The sequence below is a fragment of the Puccinia triticina genome, chromosome 6A, assembly GCF_026914185.1.
Source record: "Puccinia triticina chromosome 6A, complete sequence".
Lineage (NCBI taxonomy): Eukaryota > Fungi > Basidiomycota > Pucciniomycetes > Pucciniales > Pucciniaceae > Puccinia > Puccinia triticina.
The window spans coordinates 4,019,306-4,040,334 of NC_070563.1; the positions used below are offsets into that span (position 1 = coordinate 4,019,306).

Here is a 21,029-nt window from a genome sequence, read left to right on the forward strand (position 1 = left end):
GGGGTTTCCATAACCGGGAGTGGGAGACTTCACATCATCCCCTCTGAGTTTCAAGCCTCCGTGTTTGACTTAGGCGATAGGGAGTGGCAATTGGCCACGGGATCGTCTTCGGGCTTCGTTTTGTCCGGAGAGGTCTCCAGTCGCCTTAGCGACGTTGCCGTTAATAAATAACTTTCCGCTGTTCCCGTGATACCGTTTAAGACGATCACCGTTGGTTGTAGATTTGTGAATAAAGCCGTTCGGAGATCACAGTCTAAAGCTGCCATTAGGGTTAGCCGAATGAATATAATACGGTCCGTCCCATTTGGGGTGTAACTTACTGGGTCTATTTTCAAATTGTCGCAAGACCAGTTCTCCTGGGCGGAGGTCACGCTCGTGGTAACGAGCTTCACTTTTGGTTGACCGGACAGTCGCCTTGTGATTGATTTTTTCGATTTGAGCGGCTCGTTCTTCAGCGAAGTCATCCAATTGGCGGGAGTGAGATTCTCGGCGGTCTTGCTGATAGGTCACTGCTACCGTTGGTTCTACTTCATAGCACATGTAGAAGGGCAAACGTTCAAGGCCAGCGGATTTAGAAGTTCGATATCCAAAAAGAGCAAGACTTAAGTATAGATCCCACTCGGACTGTTTATCAGGGATACAGAACTTACAGAGAGCGTTCACCAGTGTTCCGTGGAACCGTTCGACAAGTCCATTGGACTGGGGGTGATAAGGCGAGATCCGGTTGTGTCGGATTTGGTGTCCGGCAAGAAAGTTTTGGTACACTTTACCGTTGAATTCGCTTCCATTGTCTGTGGTGATGGAGTGTGGGAAGCCATGATTTTTGATGATGGTCTTGATGAGTTTGACCGCGGCGAGGCCGGATCGGGCTTGTAAGGGGACAGCGTAGGCCCAACCGGTGCCATAGTCAATGGCGGTTACGAGGTATTGGTTTCCTCGGGGAGTCATTGGTAATGGCCCTACAAAATCCATTCCCCAGGTAACAAAGGGGGCCTTGCGCTCAATTACCTGTAGTGGCATTTTGTTGCGGGTTGAGTTGGGGCTACAGAATTGGCATTCCGTACAGTTTTTGACGACATCCTCGACGATGTCGGCCATGAATGGAAAGTGACACTTGGATCGGAGCGGGAAGAGTGTGTCTCGGGGGTTGCGATGACCGAGTCGGACATGTGTCTCATGAGCCAGTTTGGCTGCTCGCTTAAGGTCGTCGATGATGATACGATCCGGACTATCTTTGCTGGTTCGGTAGAGTTCATTGTTTTTGAACATGAACCCTTTCTGTTGGAGTTCTTCAGGGTGTGTTTCTTTGAGGTGACGGAGTCTTTCGAAAGCGTGAGAGACTGTTGGCTCTATGGAAAACAATGGCTCGGCGACCTCTGGAGGATCGGGGTCGGAGGCACAGTTGGGTTTCCTAGAAAGGGCGTCGGCGGCCATCTGTTCTGGGCCAGGGCGGTAGACAATGAAGGTATTGAAGAACTCTAGATCGTCAACGAACCGAGCTAGACGGCGATTGACTTCCTTTTGGGTTTTGAAGTATTTGAGGGACTCGTGATCGGTACGTACAAGTATGGGGGAACCCTCGACGTATCCGCGGAAATGTTTAAGGGCGTGGACGATTGCGAGGAGTTCACGCTCCTGTGCCGAGTAGTTCTGTTCGGTCTTTGACAGTTTTCTGGATTCGTATGCGATGGGCTTAAGGGTGTGATTTCGGACCTTCTTTGCGTAATCTTCAAGGCTGAATTCGGGGGTGATTGGGTCGGCGTTTGGGTCTTGTTGGAGAACGGCCCCGATGTTCATCCCGGAGGCGTCGGTATTGAGTACAAAGGGTTGGAAGGGTTTAGGGTGATGTAAGATAACCGTTCGGGCGAGGTGGTGTTTCAGGCCTTTGAAGGCAATGGCCTGATCCTCCCCCCACAAAATATCAGCCCCCTTTTTGGGGGATCCCTCGGTTAATTTGTACAACGGAGTCGCGACCTTCGAAAAATTTTTGATAAACCTTTTGTAATATGTAGCAAGATTAAGAAACCCTCTTACTTGAGTTACATTAGTAGGGGTCGGCCAGTCTTTAATTTTTTGAATTTTTCGATCGTCCACGTTAATCCCGGCACCGTTAACCACATGGCCTAAGAAGAGTAGCTCGTCTTTGCCCCATTCGCATTTCTTTTCCGACACGACTAAGTCGTGTTCTTTTAGTAATTCGAAAATGCGTTTTATGTGAGCTTTATGCTCCTCGGCTGATTTAGAGAAGACGATAACATCGTCCATATAAACCAGGGCGTACTTACCCAGACATTCCTGTAACACTACGTTCATCATGTGTTGGAACGTGGCCGGAGCGTTGCATAGGCCAAAAGGCATGACCAGGAACTTGTATGATCCGTTCCGGGTTGCAAAGGCTGTTTTCGGGATCAATCGTTCGGTCAACTTTATCTGCCAGAAGCCTGATTTCAAGTCAATAGAACTGAAGATCTTCATACCTTGTAAGAATTGATAGGCATCGTCTATCCGGGGTAACGGAAAGGAATTTTCCACGGTCAGTGCGTTCAGCTTCCTATAGTCTACGCACACTCGGGATGAGCCGTCTGGCTTCTTGACTAGAATGATGGGTGCAGACCATGGCGACTTACTTGGACGAATGATTCCATCCTTTAAGCCATCTTTGACAAACTGTTCGATCAGCAGGTGTTCTGGAGGTGAGTAAGGTCTGCCATGCGCCTTGACTGCGGATGCCGTGCCGGTGTCAATGTCATGGTCGAATTCCCGTTCTTTAGGCATCCCTACAACTTCGCGGAAGGAATTTGGTGCGGTTCAATGCGCGATTTCAAGATATTCATTGTCGAAGTTGCGTGATGGTGTCGGCGCAGGGCAAGGTATGATAGGCAATATACTGTTGATGGAGGCCTTTGGGAAGTTGGTGTTGTATGGACGAACGTAGATAGCTTTGTTTTGTTGATCTATGAAGCTGTATGACATATCGTCATAATCTGGTACAGCCCGGGTCTGGATTAACCATGACAATCCCAAGATTAGATCCATCTCTGGTAAGTTGATTAAGAACGCTTCGATCGGCATCTTGTGATTGTCGATTTTTAATATGAACTTGGCTTTAAGCGAGACCGGTTCGATTTGGCCGGTCGCCAATTTGACATTTCAAGAAGGGACTCGTACCACGTCGATCTGCTTACGTTTGTGCAGTTCTCGGGCGATGTTAATATTGAGATAAATGGATCCCGCCCCCGAGTCGATGATGGTGTCACAAACGATATCGCCTATACCGAGTTCGTAACGCGGGAGTGATAGCTCGTGGCTAGACAACGCGTTTAGTTCGAGCTCTGGTGGGCTATCCCCCATCCATATTATCGATGACAAGTCTGAATCTGAGTCTAATTCAAAGTCGTAAGTCTTGGTGTTGCTATTAGTGAGGAGCCAGTCGGTGGGCTCAACGACTGCTGGCCTAAGTCGTTTGCGGGTCAGCTCCACGGAATCTGTATGCTTCCTTTTATTGGCTTCTGTCAAGGGAAGAGGTGCTGGGTCCACCATATAATTGAGTTCTAATTCCCTCATGATGCCGTGGTGGCGCGCGCCAGGGATGAAGTTAAGAGCTCTGGGGTTCAGGTTGGACAATTCCTCGATCCTTCGACAGGTGGCATGCGATTCCATTTCTCGCTCCACATCGTTCCATAGCAGGCGATTCATATTTGCTATGCTTTCGTCGAACTTCTTGGACATGTTATCAGCAATCTTTTGGAGGTCTTCGTTGATCCTTGTCCAAGAATCGGAGGGCCGACTGGCTGGAGTAGCCGGTTCTAAGAAGAAGAGACTATCGGAATTAGAGGTCTTAGCTTCGGCGATCGGGTCCAGATCGATTAGGTTGAGTGACGGCTTTGGGCGGTTGCGGTCTGATGATTTTGAGTTATTAAACTTCATTTTTCGAGGAGATGGACAATCTTTGGATAAGTGTCCTATTTTATTACAGTTGTAGCAGCGTGCTTTGCTTACATCTACTACATCCAGGTCCATCGGGGTTACTGGAGCCACAGAAGAGCGACGAGGGAACGAGAAACTGTTGTTGGATGGTCGGCGATTATGATGAGGAGTAAAGTTCCTGTTAGCTGTATATCCAGTGGAGGATCCTTGGTAATAGTTACTCTTGGCCAACCTCTCGTGTTCTCGTAAGGACTGGCATTGGTCGTCCAGAGTTTCGCATTTGTCACCGAGCACCTTGACGCGAAGATGTCCTGGAAGGTTGTAGGTAAAGAGGAACCTCTTATCATCGTCAGTCATAGTGCTGGCGGGGAGTTTCATAGACAATCTTTTGAAGCGATTTATGTAGTCTTCAGCCGAAGTATACTTGAGAGATTGTAGCTCTACACGGGCGTCATATTGTCTATGAGCATAATTGAATTGTTCCCTTAACTTACGAGTAAGGGTTTCCCATGATATCGAGTTCTTGTCTATTTCGCTAGCCAGATTAAACCAAAACGCTTCGGCGCTATCTTTGAGATGTCCAACGACCATGGAGGCCCATTTTTCTTGGGGTTGGCCGCGACCTGTGAGCATGTGCTCGATCTTCTTGATCCAGACGTCCACATCGCCTTTGCCGTCGAAGTCGGGTAAGCGGACTGAGACGGGTTCGGGTCGCGAATCGTGATCTCGATCGGCATGACGGTTATGGTGGTCGAGTAAACGCTGGATCTGTTGTTGTTGGTTGTTTATGACTTCTTCGCGGGCGGCGATCTGAGCCGCATGTACTTGTACATTGATCATTTGTGCGTCCATTTTTTTCGGAGTGACGGTTGTATTACGGTAAGCTTGGTTCGGTTGCTGTCGGTTCTAGTAGCGGCAGAAATAACAATTATAAGTATATTATTTTATGATTGTATATATATATGTTTCTTTCTAATGTTAAGACGGCCTCGGATAGCTATTGGGAAAGGAGTAGGGGGTTTAGAGAAACTTACCGGTTCGCGACGCCGGTAGGAGAGAGTAAGGAGTTGAGTTTTAAGACGGGGTGGTTTGGTTAGGTGGATTAATAGTTTCTAAAATATTTATACGGGTTTGTGAGTATTGGGTTCTCTGATCTACTAGGGTCTTTCGAGGAGCGGAAGATAAGATAAGAGAGGATTTGACTCACAGAAATATTTCTGTGATTACTCGACGGTTTCAAGTGCGAGAAAGATACGAGCGAACTAAGTTGAGGATTCATTGCAGGGATGAGGAGGTCTATTTATAGACCGGAGGGATAGAGTAGTGCTCGAAGTGAATCAGAGAGAGATGAGACAAAGAGGGAGGGACGAGTCCATCTGATGGGCTCGTCACAACAATAAGTTATACATATATGGGGCCGGACTTGGAGAAGTCCGGCTCGGTGAGATCAGCTAATATACAAGGATAAGAGAAACAAAGTACGGAGCATCTACAAGAGTGCCGCGAAAGGCTAGATATATCTGTGGGGGGCCGATAGCGGCATATATGAATAATGGTTAGAAGCGATTATGATGAGGCACCAGGACTGAGAGCAGTCCGAAGAATATACGAGAAGGAGAGGCCTAAGGTTATGACCTTAGGCGGCGAACATAGGGGTTTCCATAACCGGGAGTGGGAGACTTCACACCGGTGCAAAAAATCAAGAGATTGAATGCTTTAATTCCTTGAAAGCAATCGTATCACAAGAAGAATGTCCAAAAGCAACGATATTTTTTGAAAAGCGTTATAACGCTGTTAGAAAGTGGCTTATGAATTCATTCCGGTGGGGGATAAGCACTCGCCTCAACGCGAGTTGGAAAATGCGCCCATGCCAGCACTAGACACACTTGACGGCGCAGCGAGGGCTCAGCTTCGGCGTGTACTGGAGGCTATATAAGAAGTTGCGTTGTCCCCCCATGGCCCACTCTTCAACTGCATCATCCCCACGTCAGTCAACTGTTCCATCCAACGTCCCTCTCAAAATCTCTTGCTCTTCTACCAGCCCTTCAGCACAAACCCTAGTCACGATCCTCAATATCATGGACCCAAACTCTAACCCCAACTCACAACCTGCTGATGAGCAAACCGGACAAAGCCCTGGCGGCAACCGTCCTGATGAAGAACCTACTGCCCCCTTGCTATCCCCTCCCATGGGGCTCCCACCAACCGCGCAGTCGTTCGAAGAGACCACACCAGCGGACGCTCCACCTCCTCTTGCTGAGCATGAGGAGGCAGGAGTTTGGACGGAACTGCCTGCCGGATTTGATGGTCACACCGCCGCCCTTTTTGACCGTCTGCAAGACGGACTCATTGTACTTGACTTCGACAACGATCGAGTCGCCCGACTCCAAGATCTTGGCACGAATCTTGCACCTCCCAACGAGGCCTTTGCCTTGATCCGCCAACTTGAAGCACTGCCTGAGTTCCGCGAACCTTCTGAAGATCACCTCTTAGACGCCTGGCAAGATGTTATGCAGACTCTCTCCCCTGAGCATCAAATTGTGCTCAGAGATCTCGCAAACGACACCCATCGGGTCCTTGAGGAGCTGGATGAAAACCCAAATCTCACCAGCATGACCGCCGACGAGATTAGTGCGATCAGGAACAATCTGGCGGAGATTCGCCAGAACGCCGCTAGATTACCGGCAGAAACTCAAGAACTTCTCACTGAGTGGTTCGCAGAGATAGACGCGGACACCGCGCGTCTGCTCCGCATCCCTGCCCAGGTTGCATCGGCAAGACAATCGGTAGTCACACTCCTCGACAACTTGGTCAACACAGATCGGGAGGCAGTAGTATCAGATGCCCCCGTCAATAGCTCCCCGCAGTGCCCAGTGTGCTTCGAGGATTACATCGAAGGGGATGTTGTTGTGCTGCTACCATGCCATCCATCGCACCATTTCCACCGGGCATGCATTCATGTAAGGCCGTCTTCTTTTGCTCTTCTTTCGCCATCCGCGGCTGACTTACAACCTCCCTCCCTGTAGGACTGGCTGCAAGCCCTCCTTCCCCACCCCTTTACTTGCCCAACTTGTAGGGCCCCTATCCTTGTCCCCACGGCACCCGTGCCTGACCCACAGTAAGTATTTCGTGACCCGGTGTCACCTCAGGTGCAGATCCTGAGAACAGCACATTTAATATATGCCTTTTAACTTAATGTAAATTGCACTTTATTCCTTGAAATATATGATAAATATGCCTGCTTCTTTCAAAAATAATTTGCCCGTCCCATTCCTGAGCTACAAGGGCGAGCACAGGCTGCGCCAGCTACCTGAGACTCCCCCCCCCCCCCCACCCCACAACACAAAGTTTTTTTATCAGATCCAAAATGAATGGTGGTCCTACATCTACCAAAGCTCCCAGTCACGAGAGTTCCTATCATAAAAGTTCTAATTGCATGCAACAGGATAGTTTCAACTGCTTTTGGTAACCACTGAGCACCAACCAGTTTCCAGCAGCAAGGAAGTTCTGACTATCCGCCAAAGTTAAAAATTTTAGCCGGCCAGAAGGAATAGATTTCTGAGTCAATCAACAAGTGAACGGCGAACGGTTGATTTCGCTATTAAAATTAAAAAAGGCAACCAGTCAAATGACAAGGGCTTATAACCATTCACGTCAGTATACGAGTCCCGGCCCCGGAGGCTCGGGACCACATTGGTGGGGATTGATATGTTCGCCCAGCCGTGAGCCCGCGAAATGGACCCTTTCCAATTTTCTACTGGCAGTTTATTGAACTTACAGTAGTCGTCCGGGGTCCTTTCCATTTTTACGCTTTGTTACTCTTACCAGTTTTGCCGCAGTTGTTCCAAAACCTAGTTTATCCTTTAAATGTCCGCTCCAATTATGTATCGGCTCTTTTCCTCAATCAACTCATAGTTCTCAACAACTACAACACTAACACTCATCGCTACAATCAGGTTAGTGTGTCGTCGGTGCTCAAGTCGTATCAAGTGTAGATACTTATATCGCTACCTTCTAAAAGTCTGAGTTTATTAGGTTATGAGCCCAGTGGGTGCTTAAATCTGCAACCTCATCAAACTCTTTCTTCGTATACGCAATGACCGATAAAGCAATTCATTGCCTTCCTCTTCTCACAAGAACTACGTTTGATGACTGGCGTAACGTCATGTTCTTGTTTTGCTTGGAGAAGGGTGTTGATGATCACTTATTATCTGACTTGGTCACCACCAAGAGGGATCCTATCGCCAAGTCTACTCTTAAACTTCAAAAGGGAGTCGCGGCTGGTATTCTAGGACAAAACTTAGGAGTAGAAAACTACGCTAAGTTTATCACCGAAGAAAACAAAAAGGAACCTCATCTGATTTGGAAAGCGTTGATTGCACATTTTCAATTGGCATCTGCTCAGAATCAATCAGTGGTTTATCAAGATTTCCTTAAGATCAGGTATACCTCATCTTTGGAAAAATTGCTTACCAATATAGATTTGGGGCTTTCTCATATTTGTTTGGTTGGCATTCAAATTGTCAAATTGGAAAAACGTACTCTTGATGAACATCTTCTAGCGGAGTACCTCGTCAATCTTCTTCCTCCCAAGCTCGAGAGTACTAAAGATCTTCTCTTAAATAAGAGTCCGATCAATATTGACACAGTTAAACAATATCTCAACTCTAAATCTTTAAGTTTGAGTAACGTCAACACTTCTACTGACTCGGATTCAGTTACCATTAAATCTGAAGCTGCTTTAAAAACCGTATCCATCAACTGTCAGGACGGGTGTCACAATGAGAATGCTCAACACTCAAAAGCGAATTGCTATAAGCTTTATCCCAACAAGGCGCCAGAAGCTTACAAAAAGCATCAACTCTTGGCAAAAGCAAAGAAAGCTAACGCTGTAACCTCCAAAGACATTAGTGGTGTTTATGTTTGTGTATCGGATCCGCAAGCATTGGCAGTCGTTCAAAACAACGCATTGATCTTTCTCGACAGCTGTTGCTCAGATCATATGTTTTCCGATTGTCAATATTTTTCTGAATATGAAAGCTTCGATTCAACGGTCAATGTAGCTAGTGGTCAATCTTTGCCGGTCAAAGGTCGCGGTTTAATCAAAATCAAAAGCGACAACGGCAAACTTTTTACGGTAAAAGCTTTACGCGTACCCGGTTTGACTCATGCTCTTTTGAGTCTTGCTTGACTCTCCGGCAGCAACTGCGATTTGATTCGTCGTGACGGTTCAAAATACTTTGTCAAGGATTCTGTGAAGAACTTCATTCTCTTCGATGCGCAGATTCAAAGCAACATCTTTGTCTGTCAAGCGGCTGCTATTCAGCCATCAAGTTCCACGACTGTATCATTGCTCGTGGTGCAAGGTTCGTCTACATCTTCAAATTCTCTAGCCGAACAAAGCATTGATCCTTGATTGCTTCATAGGCAAGCGGGACACCCTAGCCAAGAAGCACTAGCTAAAATGTTTAACTGTAGCTACTCCACCATAGACTGTGAAGCATGTAGTTTATCAAAATCACATTGACAACCATTTTCTGGTAGTCTCCCAAAACCAACCTGTATTCTAGACTATGTATACATGGATCTTAGCGGGAAAATTACTCCCTCGACTGTTGGAAAAGCATCCTATTACTTCAAAATTACAGACTCCTTCTCAGCGTACAAACATGTTTTTATCTTAACTCACAAAAATCAATCACTTGAAAAATTTAAGGAATATGTAAATGAAGTAACTACTTTTCATTCACAAAAACTCATCAATCTGGTCACCGATGGTGGGGGCGAGTTTTGCTCAGGAGAATTTGACACCTACTTGAAGGATCAAGGCATCATTCACCACATCACGGCACCTTATACGCCGCAACAGAATTCAATTGCTGAGCGTGGAAATCAGACAACAAGCGAGAAAGCGCGAGCACTTCTTAAGCAAGCAAATCTTCCGACAAATCTTTGGGGAGAGGCTGTTAGCACAGCAATTTTCTACGAGAATATCACTCCAACTAAGAAGATCGGCTGGAAATCTCCTCATGAAGTGTGGTTCGGACACGTTTTTAACCTAGGTCGGCTTTGTGTGTTTGGCTGCCGAGCATTCATTAACATTCCTAAAGAGCAAAGGAAGGGAAAATTTGGTGATACTTTGAAAGCAGGGGTTTTACTAGGGTATAGGCTGGGTATTCCTAACTGGAGAATACTTACAACAGACTCCCGGGTTGAGTACAGTCATGACGTCATCTTTGATGAGTCATGTTTTCCAGGAATCTCCCCGGAAGATCTTGCCTATCCTGAATTACAAGAAAGTTTGGACGAGCTTCAAGACTCAAATGACGTCAATCATCTTGTTTCACCTTATAATCATCAACTGACGTCATCAGATAGCTCAATGACGTCATCTGAAGCGCCTCTTGTCTCGCAAGATCAAGATTCGGCAGTGATATCCCCTTCCACTCTTGTTCCTTCCGCTTCCACAACTATCCCTCATCCACCACCTTCTTCGTCTCCGTCAACATATCTTCCCCAACCCCCTTCGAAAGTTTCAACGGGTGCAAAACCCAGTTGGCATTACGTTCCTGCGGATCAGCCGGCTCCGAAAAATATTTCCTCGGATCCAACTGACCCGGCCAATATTCTGACAACAAAGCAACGAGCTCATCTGGTCAACAGACAGCTCACCACTGAGCCTTGGTTTGTGCCGTTCTTCAACCAAAGCTTGTGTTTTTTGTCTATAGCGGAGGCTAACTTGGTACCTAAAACGTACATTTATTACAGTTATCACTTGAGAAGAAACAACAGAAATAACTCTTAATTGTATTATTCCGCCTGGTATGATAGCAGGCTCAAGGAGGTACAGTTTGAGGCAGTCAAATTTGACCATTATTTTTCCCTTTTTATACTCTGTTTCAATTAAAGTTACGAGATATATATAAATAAAAAGTACAGCCACCAGGGATGAGTCTTGTATAAAAATTGGGAAGAGCCTATCTGATCTAACTTTTCACGTGTATAATTATAAGATGTTGAGAGATATTTTTTTAGTGGGAATGATGAGCGCTGCCATGACCGTGTCCATTTGGATTAGAGTCGCCGGTGTTAGCAGCGGGAACCTCAACCTAAAAGTTTTTAATAAGCGCAAGAAAATCAGTCAAGGTTGTCAAGAAGACAGATAAAAAAGGAGAAGGGAGGGGTTGGATTGAATAAGCTTACACCCATCCATCCGGCGGAAAGTGGGAGGTCAAGGTTGATCCATTTCGACTTTTCAAAGGCTTCCTCCCAGCCTAACTGCAAAGCTCCAAACTGACACATGTTGGATGAAACTGTGCAAATGGTAGCCAAAGGCTATACTCAAGAAGAAGATCAATTTCTAAATCTGAAATCAAGAGAGAGTGTGTGTGAGATTGGGAGAGAATTGGACGAAAAATGCTAACCTTTTCGGAATCGGTTGAAGAGAGTGTGACGGAGCCATCAGGCTTAGGCCATCCGCCTCCGAGAAAAGCCATGTCGATGACCTGGCCCCTGGTGTATCCAACGCGTTCACTCACAATGTGGGCATGGAAGTGGAGCTGCGAATATTCGTGTGGATGAGCTATCAGACTAATCTCGGTCGACCCAGCCTCAGACAGGTGGAAGAATTTCCAGCTTGCAGGCGTCAGTGCGCGCATCTGCTCAAGGGCTAGAGGCGTGTCCGAGGCAAGATATCTGGTATACAAGAAAACCAAATGAATATCTCAGTCATTCCTGTCGATTACAGGACGTGGATCATCTTGGTATACGTACACATTTGGACTCTCTGGAAGAGCAGGGTCCTCATCTCTTAATCTTGTCCAAGTAGAGTTGATGCTATCAATGTAGTAATTAATCGGCACGTAATCGTACGTGTGGGCTGGATCGTGAGGATGTCGGTCACCTCTAGCAAGCGAGAATCGGAAAGATTTAGATGGATTGTGTTGTGACAAGAAAGAAGGGATACCATGATTGGAGACTCACTTTCGGATGTGTACAGAGATAAAGGGCGGGAGACGGAGATCGGAGCTGGGGCCCCAGACGGCAGACTTGATGATCTCTTGCTTTGTCTTGCGAATCAGTTGGTCATTGGCTTCTGAAAGGATGAAAAGACGGAAGAAGGTCGACCGAGCCATCTGGTAAATCGATTTCCTCGAAGAAGGTATGAGTCCTGGAACAGGCTCGGGAATCACTTGGTCTAAATCTTCGTTATCTCCAAAGCTTTCCATGAATTCTTTCGAAAAATGTGCCGAGAGGATCGACGAGGTCACGATCCAATGTCTCGTCGAGCGTGGACAGCCTGCCATTTCGCTCGGCGGTGGAGGCGCGCAACCAGGGTCTGGCCTTGTTTCACATAGAAGAAGACACGTCAGTTGCGGGGAGCACATGAGAACTAGAAAAACATGTAGATGAGCGGATTATTGCCTACATTTTCAAGAAGTGGTCACTCCAGGTGCCCCGGTCCCATTCCGAGTCAACAATGAAGAAAGCGCGTGAATCTTTCTCTGCTAATGCAGCGGCAAGGGAGATGGCATTCAGATGGAAAGTAAACTATAAGAAGAGGGAAAAAAAATTAGCAGATTCTTTTAAATGAGATAATTCAGCCCGCGCATTTTTTGGTAGAACTTACTCCAAAGTCATCATCCAAGAGATAAGTTAGACTTTTCTCGCAGATTTGTTTTCCACCTTGATCAGTTTCCGAATACGCGGTTTTGTTTAGAAATCGCCCCTGGAAATAAGTTTGTTGATTGAAGAGATCGGAGGCAGACAGTTCGATTGAGCTAGAACCAGCCGGGATGGAAAGTTGAGCATCTTTTTGTGACTGGCATGGACAGTCCTTGAGATAATAAGAAGGGGAGAATGGGAAGGAAGTCGCGAGTCGGGAGTCTGCCGGATGGTTGGCTATAAGCTTCGAGACGGCGTTCGCGTGTTGGGGACCTTCGATGGTGTCGATGGCTTTTCCCATGAACATTAACAAGCCGAGGAGGCCGAGGGCGGCGGCAATCAAGCAGACAAGCGTCACTCGGCCAAGTCCTTTGGCGGGATCGGACCACTGATCATCTTCCTCAACAAATTTACCTTGCGCCATCGGAGCCCTCGCGGCTCCTGCTTCAAGCTTCAAATCATCCAAGACCACGTCGCCGTAAGATCTCTCGAAGGCATCGCCCGAATAACTCACTCCGCGTAACAATGTTGCCCCTTCTGCGGCTATAGGGCTCCCCTGGAAGAGGGGGGAGAGGTCAGTGTCCAAGGAGGTATGCGAGGGCCTCACGAGTTTAGGTTGAGGCGAAATTGCCCGTCCTGGAGCAGCTCTGATATGGCCACCATCAAGCAGGCGTCTTTGCTCCTGACATTCTAAATCCAAAGACACATCGTAGGTCGTGTTGATTGCAGGGGGGATTCTTCGACCCGCCATCTCGAAATCGCGGCTTATCCCGAAAATTAATGCACAAGAAAGATGAATTAAGTGTCTAAAGATACGGGAAAGAAAAAGAAGAATGTAATAGTATTAAGTGATTGGTGTGTCTCGGCACCGCAAAGAGAAGGAAGTATAAGAGAAAATTGATGTGATCGTTGAGAAGCTGCTGGCACATCAGTCACCAGGGCCCAGCTTTTTTTGCCCGGGCAGAACTCGAGCCAGTCAGTTCGATGGGTAACCCGGTCCGAGTGGACCACCTCTGCGGCAACCGGTCCGAGCTGGATGAGTCTGGCACATCGGATCAGCTGGGTCCATGCCCACTCCGTTCGATGACCAGTCATCGAGTGGAGATATAACTCGATGGCCGCCGGGCCGGACGGCCAACCGGAAGGAGTGTGTACACCGCCCGACCGGTCGTCGAGTGAGTGCGTCCACCCGATTCAGCTATTCAGTGACCACTCTGATCGATGACCATCCTCCACTCCGGTCCGGAGGTGCATCGAATGGAGGGTGCATGTATGACCTCACTGGCACTCTCGACAAGCGATTGCGTCGAGCTGACAAAATGTACAACACCCATGCCACTCCGTTCCACCTTTACATATACAAAATTCACCTCATTCTGCAGTTTTTTTTGTGTTAAAAAAACAGCCCCCAATCATTCCAAGTTTCCCGGTCCCTTCCCTAAGACCTGCGGTTCATGATGTTTTTCTCTCTGCAGATGCTTAGGGGACAAGGAGAGGGCCAAGGATGCCCGCGAAGACGCTGGGGGAAGAGGGACCTGGAAGCCTACATAGGAGTAATTTTACTTTTATGGAATGATAAGACGGAGAGAGATGGGTTTTATGTGTACATGGGAAGAAAGACACAACAAGAGAGACACGGAGGAGAGAAGACCACACAACACCCACCCACCACGACCAAGTAAAGGAACAGCAACTCCCGTTCTCGCCTTCTCCACGAGGACCAAAAAAAGGGCAAGAAGGAGGAGAGAAAGCGCGAAAAAAGAGAAGAAAGGAGGCTCTCAAGGCAGAGGAAGAGCGGCTGAGGAGGAAGACGAGGAGGGCAAAAACGCCCCGTCGACGGGCCGGGACAGGAGGAGCGGAGGGGGCGGCGGAAGGTTAGCGGCGCGATTGAGCATCTGGAAGCGATGGACGTCCTTGCGTCTGACGTAAGTGAGCCAACACGGATTAGCATTGGAAGCCTTGGATCCGGGCGGGGCGGGTTTATTACGTGGAAGGGGGTCGGAGGTGGGGCCAGGGGGCGTCTGGGGCCGACGGTCAGCGGACGCTCCTCCCTCGGCTTCTTCTTCTAACTCGTCTTGGTCATGGTGGGTGAAGACTTCGACGTTCGGGTCCACCTCGCTCACCTGGCTGTCGTTGTACTTCAGCCACCGGTCCATCCGGTCGGGCAGCTGGCGCTGGATGGCCCAGTAATGGCCCCCCTGTGCTGTCCCTGTTTCGGGCCACCGTCGAGTGAAGAACGAAAAACAGTTAGCATGCTTGCTTCACGACTGTCAAGGGGGAGGCGGGAGACTGGCCTCGATGCATGAAGAGGCCGACTAAGATGTATTCGGCAGTTTGGGAAGACGAAGAGGAGGCTCTGGTTGGCCGGTGGTCCTCCGTACCGACGCACCCGTCCTTCTCAAGGCCCTTATCTTTATCCTTAAGGTTACCGGCCGAAGGAGCATTCATGGCTGGAGGCTCGTCGAGGAGCATGGGGGCAGCAGCGGGGGGAGGGGGAGGAAGGCCGGCCGGATGCTGCTCGTCCAGCTCCTCCTCGTCCACCTTCCACATCTCCTCAACCTCGGCCTTGAGCCGCTTGACAGCCACCTTATTGCCCGCGATCTCCGCGTCGATCGCCGTGGCTTCGGCATCCAGATACTCGAGCTCCTCGGCCCCTAGCAGGCCTTCAAAGAACTCCAGCCGAGTGGCTGGTGCCGAGCCTGCTCGAGACGGACACGTGCTGGGGTCAGCGGTCGAGGACAGGATCCCATGCAAGTCCCGCAAGACCGTGCTGGCGGTCCGCTGTCCAAATTTGATGATCAGTCTTCTCTGGACTGCCCTACTCCAACCGAGTCTGTCGGGAATCACACACCTTATCTCCGCTCACGTTCGTCGTCAGTTCTCCCAACCGACCACGCAGACATTCGATCTCTTTGCGGAGCCCAGCAGTCTTGGCGCGTTTCTCCTGGCCGACTTGGTCGTCAGGGTCGGGTTCCAAGTAGCGGTCCATCCGGAGACGTTGGCCAAACTTCAGGTGGGCGTTCGACTTGAACACCGTGTGTGTTCTTCGATCAAATTGCACTCTCTATGCAACCACCAACATACTCTTTTTCTTTCAATCTTCTTGTTTCTCTCAATTTGTGTGTGAAATTGCTCACCTGAAGTTGGATCTGCAGAATCGGCGGTAATTCCACTAACCCTACCCGCCGACAAGCTTTCCCATTCTCCAACTCGACCTCACTCTCATCAAACACTTTATCCAATCCGTCGTAGAGATCCCGGCCTTCCTCGGCCACATCGACCAGCAAATAAGCAAACTGTTCCTCCTTGATTGACACTTTCCCCTTCGGATTTTCACACATCAACGATTGCCTCGTTTTCCCATAAAACAGTCTACGAGATTTCATTGTTTGTGTGTACAAAATCAGTTTTCTTATTTCTACTCTTTCTCCCAGGGTCCATCAAGAATGTTGTCACTCAACGATTTCACCAGATTTCCATCGCCATCAAACTCCCCACTCGCGCGTATTTTCTGCTGATCGAGCGCGGCCTGGATCTGGAAGAGACAGTTATCCATGCACTCCGAGACGTCGTTCTGGCGGCCTGCGAGAGAGGGAGAGAGAGGATCAGCGAGCGAAACTGGTATGGGATGAGTCAGAAGGGAGAGAGGACGTGCCGAACATCATGTGCGATCCGCTCTCGATAGCCGCCACGCTTCTGTTGCTGCAGTTGGGACGGGGCGGGAGCGGAGGAGGAGGGTTGGACTCATCGGTGAGGTCGATGACCACAGGGATAGCAGTCTTGGCCGGCGGTGGGGGCTCGGGCTCGTCGACGGGGACTTGGGGCGATGAGGCGGCCATAGCGAGGTCCTGGATGGGGCCGACGAGCTCCTTTTCGGCGGGCACGGCTGCAGCGGCAGCGGCGACGGAGTCGACTTCCATGGGGGTGCGGCCGGTCGAGTGGCCGTCATCTGACCCGCTGCTCTCGCTCTTCCGCTTCCCTAGCACCGTCGACGAGCCCGCTGAGGCAACATGCACAGGCGGAGAGGGCGTCGCGTTGAACGTCGGGCCAAGTACCACCGGCTGGTCATCTACAAGCGTCGCATCCGTACTCGCTGAAGAGTTGTGGTTCGCATTCGTCGTCGTGGTCGCCGCAACGCTCATCGGACTCTCGTCTTTGGATAGAGCTAGCGCAAGAAAGGCGAGCTCTCTCTCCGGCGTCACCGCCGATAGTGGAGTACTGATCATTTCTTGGAACAAGCCTCGCAACTGGGAGGCAACTTTTTTCATTCATGAACAAGTTTAATTGAGCCACGTGGCATTTTAGCTATGGATGGAAATCTGTTCGGTGGAGAATGCTCATGCATTGTTTGGATCGTAGAATTTCCGAGGCCGAGACGATCCGAGCAAGAAAGGCGAGCTCTCTCTCCGGCGTCACCGCCGATAGTGGAGTACTGATCATTTCTTGGAACAAGCCTCGCAACTGGGAGGCAACTTTTTTCATTCATGAACAAGTTCAATTGAGCCACGTGGCATTTTAGCTATGGATGGAAATCTGTTGGTAGAAGAATGCTCATACATTGTTTGGATCGTAGAATTTCCGAGGCCGAGACGATCCGACCTCCGACCCTTTTCTTCTCCTTCATCTCCTGATGCTCGTCGATATCCTGTTCAAACTCGGGAAACCTGAGCAAGATTTCTCGAAGTTCTCGGACTGAGAAGAAATACTGAAGCAAAGAACTATTCTCCCCCAAGCAACGGGTTAAGTTAGTTAATTGTGCAGGTCGAAAGTGGTGAGCCGACAGACTAACTTCAAATGGCAGGTATTAGGGTGATTTGTGTTTGTGAAAGGAAGCTTGCAGTCAGTACTTCGTTCCAACTTCCAAAGGCGCACAGACGACGAGCGACTCACTTTCCGATGTTATTGATTCCAGCAGGCAAGTCATAGGACACAGGAGGCGGGCTATAAGCGACGATGTCCATCGCGCTTTCGGCGCCATCGCCTACTCAATCCCCAGGAAGTTCCACCGAAACGCACACGCCACCAAAAATAAATAAATGACGTGAGTGGCTAGCAAATGGGTGGAGGTGGTGGTTGCGATGCTTCTTACCCTTGAGCTCGGCGACTAGCCGGGACTCGATCAGGTGGCTCTTGCGGTGCCGGGCAATGACTTGCAGCGCCTCTCTTAGGACGTCTTTCTGGCCGGGCTGGTCGGCAACCTGAGTTTTTCAAAAACGGACAAATTTAAGTGTATCTTTGGGAGGATGTGGCTGGCTGGGAAGGACTGACTCCGATGGTGTAGGCCATCCAAAGCATCTCGTCGTCCACTTCAGGCACAACGTCACCCAAGGTCGCATACGCTTTGTTCAGGTCCATCAAGTTCGCCTTCTGCTCGGCCGCACTATTGGCGCTGTCTGAGACGGCCCGTAAAAGCTCGTTGGTCGGGTTTGCCTCGACCAACGTCCGGAGCGCATTCCGACTGTCACCCGCCGTCAATCGGTCTGATCAGCTGATTTACATCCGACAATGAACAGCAACAACACGACTTGCAGTTTAGTTTTTTCTCTCCGTGTGACGCCTAGGCTGGCCCATATCTTCGCCCTTGAGTTACACGCGAGGAATGGTGATCGAGGGACGGAGAGCATTAAGAGTGTTAGCGTTTTATTATTATTATTATTTTTTTCGTTTCGCGCTTAAATTTGATCTTGGGTAAGAAGAGGAGTAATTACGAGATCGAGTCCCAGGGCATCCTTCCTGAGATGGATTTCCCGTTGAGAGGAAGGGGCGAAAGTTTGCCTTCGAGGAGAGCATTCTGGGCAACACTAGATCACAGAAAGCAAACCGCGATCAGTGTTATGTTTGCTGAGAATACTGATGATGTGGTGTGCACATGAATACGGTATGCCAGGCCTTGTAGACGAGTTGTTCGGGGTTAGTTTTGGAGTGGACATGGTTGGGCAGATGGTTGTATTTCTTAGCATGATGGATGAGGTCGTGAGCATGGTTGCGATCGAAGACGGAGGGGACGGCGGCCTCGATGGGGGAGTGGAAGATGCCGCGCGAACAGCCGACACAGAGGCGAGCGTCCCATCTGGAGGAGTGGTCGTACTCGAAGGTGTGGGTGGTGACGCGGGGCGATGAGGCTGATGAGGGATGGCTCTCCTGGGCGGGTGGGGAGTGGAGGTCGAAGATTGAGGCAGGGATCGGATGGAAGTGCTGGACCTGGTGGACGGCGGACTTGAGGAGCTGGAAGAAATGGTGCGGGGTTGTTGTTTTCTCTTCTTCTCGTTCTGCTTGCTGTGGTTGTTTCTGCTGCTGTGGGTGTTGCTGTTGCTGGGTGCATGGTGTGCTGAGTGGGCGGGGTGGGGACTGGGCGTCTAGGAGTTCGATGATGAGCCATTTCCATTCGATCGGACAGAAGAATGCGTTCGCGTGTGGCTTGGCGAGGATGAGTTCGTGGATGGAGAGTGGCGGGTACTTTGGGTTGTTGCTGCTGAGATGGTCGCTGGGGGCGATGGCCTGGTTCCAGATGGCCGAGTTCGTGTTGAGTTCGAGGTCCCAGATCGGGTGTGGCCACAGTTCGGAGTGGTGGTGGTGGTCGAATGTGTGTGCGAGCAGCTTGGGGGTTGCGAATGCGGGGGGGATGGGGTCTGTCTGGCTGAGGTCGATGGCCGCCGTCCGGCTGCTGGGCGAGTCGCCCATCGTTCCGAGATGGTTCGTGGCTGGCGGCCGGGGCTGGAGGGCACGAGCCTTAGCGGACATGGTTTCGCACACAGTTAAAACGGTAAACGGCCGTGCTGCGGGGCACCTGCTGCGCGGAAACACACAGCCCGGCCAGGCGCAGGAATCCAGGATGACGCACACCACCCTCCACACCATGTCGCTCAGCGGATTCCTCCAGGAGCTCGCGACCACCGAACACCGGCTGGCCGAGCGAGAATGCGAAGCGGCCCAGAAGGACTATGCCCTCCACCAGCACCCGGTCGACCTCGGACGGACGCCGGTGCCAAGGTTCGACCTCCCAGGAGTGGAAGACGTCAGCCGCATCCCCCCCGATCTCGCTCTCTCTCTCTGCAGCTGACACTCCGAGCACTCGCCCATCAGCCCGTGTCCTTCCTGCGAGCGCACACCGACGACCGCTCTGCCGATGCCAAGATCAAGATCAAGCACGGCACCACCACCCTCGCCTTCCGATTCAAACACGGCATCATCGTCGCCGTCGATTCCAGGGCCACCGCTGGGAGCTATATCGCTAGTGGCACCGTCAAAAAGGGTACATCCCCCCCACTCAGACTGTCTGTCTATGCTCACAGCCCTAAAACAAACCTTGGATTTTTTTCGGGGGGTTAGTCATCGAGATCAACCCTTTTCTGCTGGGCACCATGGCCGGAGGAGCCGCCGACTGCCAGTACTGGGAAGTAAGTGAAGGATGACTTCTTTGTGCTTCTCTCTCTCTGATTTGGATTGCGAAACTGAGTTTTTTTTTTTTTTTTTTTTTTGGCATCACAAAAGACCTATCTAGGCATCCAATGCCGCTTGCACGAGCTACGAAACAAGAGCCGGATCTCTGTGGCCGCGGCCTCCAAGTACCTTTCGAACCTGGTGTACAGCTACAAGGGCATGGGGCTCTCCATGGGCACGATGATCTGCGGCTGGGACGGCTCGGGCCCGGGGCTGTACTACGTCGACTCGGACGGGACCCGGCTCAAGGGCGACGTGTTCTCGGTCGGCTCCGGATCCACCTTCGCGTATGGCGTCCTCGACCAGGGCTACCATTGGGACCTCTCCGTCGACGACGCCCTCGAGCTCGGTCGACGGAGCATCTATGCCGCCGGCCACCGCGACGCGTTCTCCGGTAACACACTCAACCTCTACCACGTCAAGGAGGACGGCTGGCATTTCATCAACAACTATGACGTCAGCTCCCTCTTCCTCTTTACCCTCCCTGATGATGATCGCCATTTTCTAATCACTCCCTGATATGTATATATATATACAGTTTAACAAACTTCACTACGATATGGCTTACGGCTACGAAGAAAGGTTGAAGAAAGATGCAGCCCCCTTAGCATGAATCCAGCGAAAGAGAGAAATGGAGGTCCTGTAATCGCAACATGCCTCAAGGCAGATCATGACATGTCGAGCTTGCGAAACGAAGACTCCTCCTTTCCATACTTGTCGTTTTCGTTTGTTTGTTTGCAAAAATACATGTAATTTAAAACCTCAAACTGAACACCGATGAGCGCGCTAAATGCGAGCGGGACACCAGAAGCAGCCCTCCAAAGGAGGGACTTCTACCGATGCGCCGCTGTGTGTACATGGCAGTTGGATGGAACGAGTGTAATTTATTGTACAGAGAGCTGCGGAAATGAGTGACAAGAGGAAAGGTTGAAACAAAATAACGAAAAAGAAATGGAAGCTAAATGGTACACAGGAAAGGAGATATGTACATGAACTGG

The 21,029-nt window shown here is 49.9% G+C and overlaps 5 protein-coding genes across 5 annotated transcripts; 2 read left to right on the top strand and 3 right to left on the bottom strand.

Moving 5' to 3' along the window:
* Positions 1-5,882: 5,882 nt before the first annotated feature.
* On the top strand, positions 5,883-7,049 carry PtA15_6A482 (uncharacterized protein; the record flags this gene model as incomplete). The annotated part of the gene is made up of 2 exons (XM_053170192.1): positions 5,883-6,887; positions 6,954-7,049. The coding sequence occupies 2 exons, from the start codon at positions 5,883-5,885 to the stop codon at positions 7,047-7,049; spliced, it is 1,101 nt and encodes a 366-aa protein (XP_053021408.1).
* Positions 7,050-10,958: 3,909 nt separating this feature from the next.
* PtA15_6A483 (uncharacterized protein) lies at positions 10,959-13,342 on the bottom strand (the record flags this gene model as incomplete). Its single annotated transcript, XM_053170193.1, has 7 exons — positions 10,959-11,036; positions 11,131-11,262; positions 11,352-11,622; positions 11,701-11,832; positions 11,911-12,270; positions 12,356-12,477; positions 12,557-13,342. 7 exons carry the CDS (start codon positions 13,340-13,342, stop codon positions 10,959-10,961), a joined length of 1,881 nt encoding a protein of 626 aa, XP_053021409.1.
* Positions 13,343-14,369: 1,027 nt separating this feature from the next.
* On the bottom strand, positions 14,370-16,859 carry PtA15_6A484 (uncharacterized protein; the record flags this gene model as incomplete). The annotated part of the gene is made up of 6 exons (XM_053170194.1): positions 14,370-14,800; positions 14,886-15,372; positions 15,443-15,655; positions 15,729-15,963; positions 16,053-16,173; positions 16,247-16,859. The coding sequence occupies 6 exons, from the start codon at positions 16,857-16,859 to the stop codon at positions 14,370-14,372; spliced, it is 2,100 nt and encodes a 699-aa protein (XP_053021410.1).
* Positions 16,860-16,896: 37 nt separating this feature from the next.
* On the bottom strand, positions 16,897-19,332 carry PtA15_6A485 (uncharacterized protein; the record flags this gene model as incomplete). Its single annotated transcript, XM_053170195.1, has 8 exons — positions 16,897-17,063; positions 17,149-17,309; positions 17,482-17,572; positions 17,681-17,789; positions 17,860-18,049; positions 18,300-18,392; positions 18,461-18,816; positions 18,946-19,332. The coding sequence occupies 8 exons, from the start codon at positions 19,330-19,332 to the stop codon at positions 16,897-16,899; spliced, it is 1,554 nt and encodes a 517-aa protein (XP_053021411.1).
* Positions 19,333-19,423: 91 nt separating this feature from the next.
* Positions 19,424-20,644, top strand: PtA15_6A486 (uncharacterized protein; the record flags this gene model as incomplete). Its single annotated transcript, XM_053170196.1, has 5 exons — positions 19,424-19,606; positions 19,675-19,843; positions 19,921-19,988; positions 20,083-20,487; positions 20,570-20,644. 5 exons carry the CDS (start codon positions 19,424-19,426, stop codon positions 20,642-20,644), a joined length of 900 nt encoding a protein of 299 aa, XP_053021412.1.
* Positions 20,645-21,029: the final 385 nt, after the last annotated feature.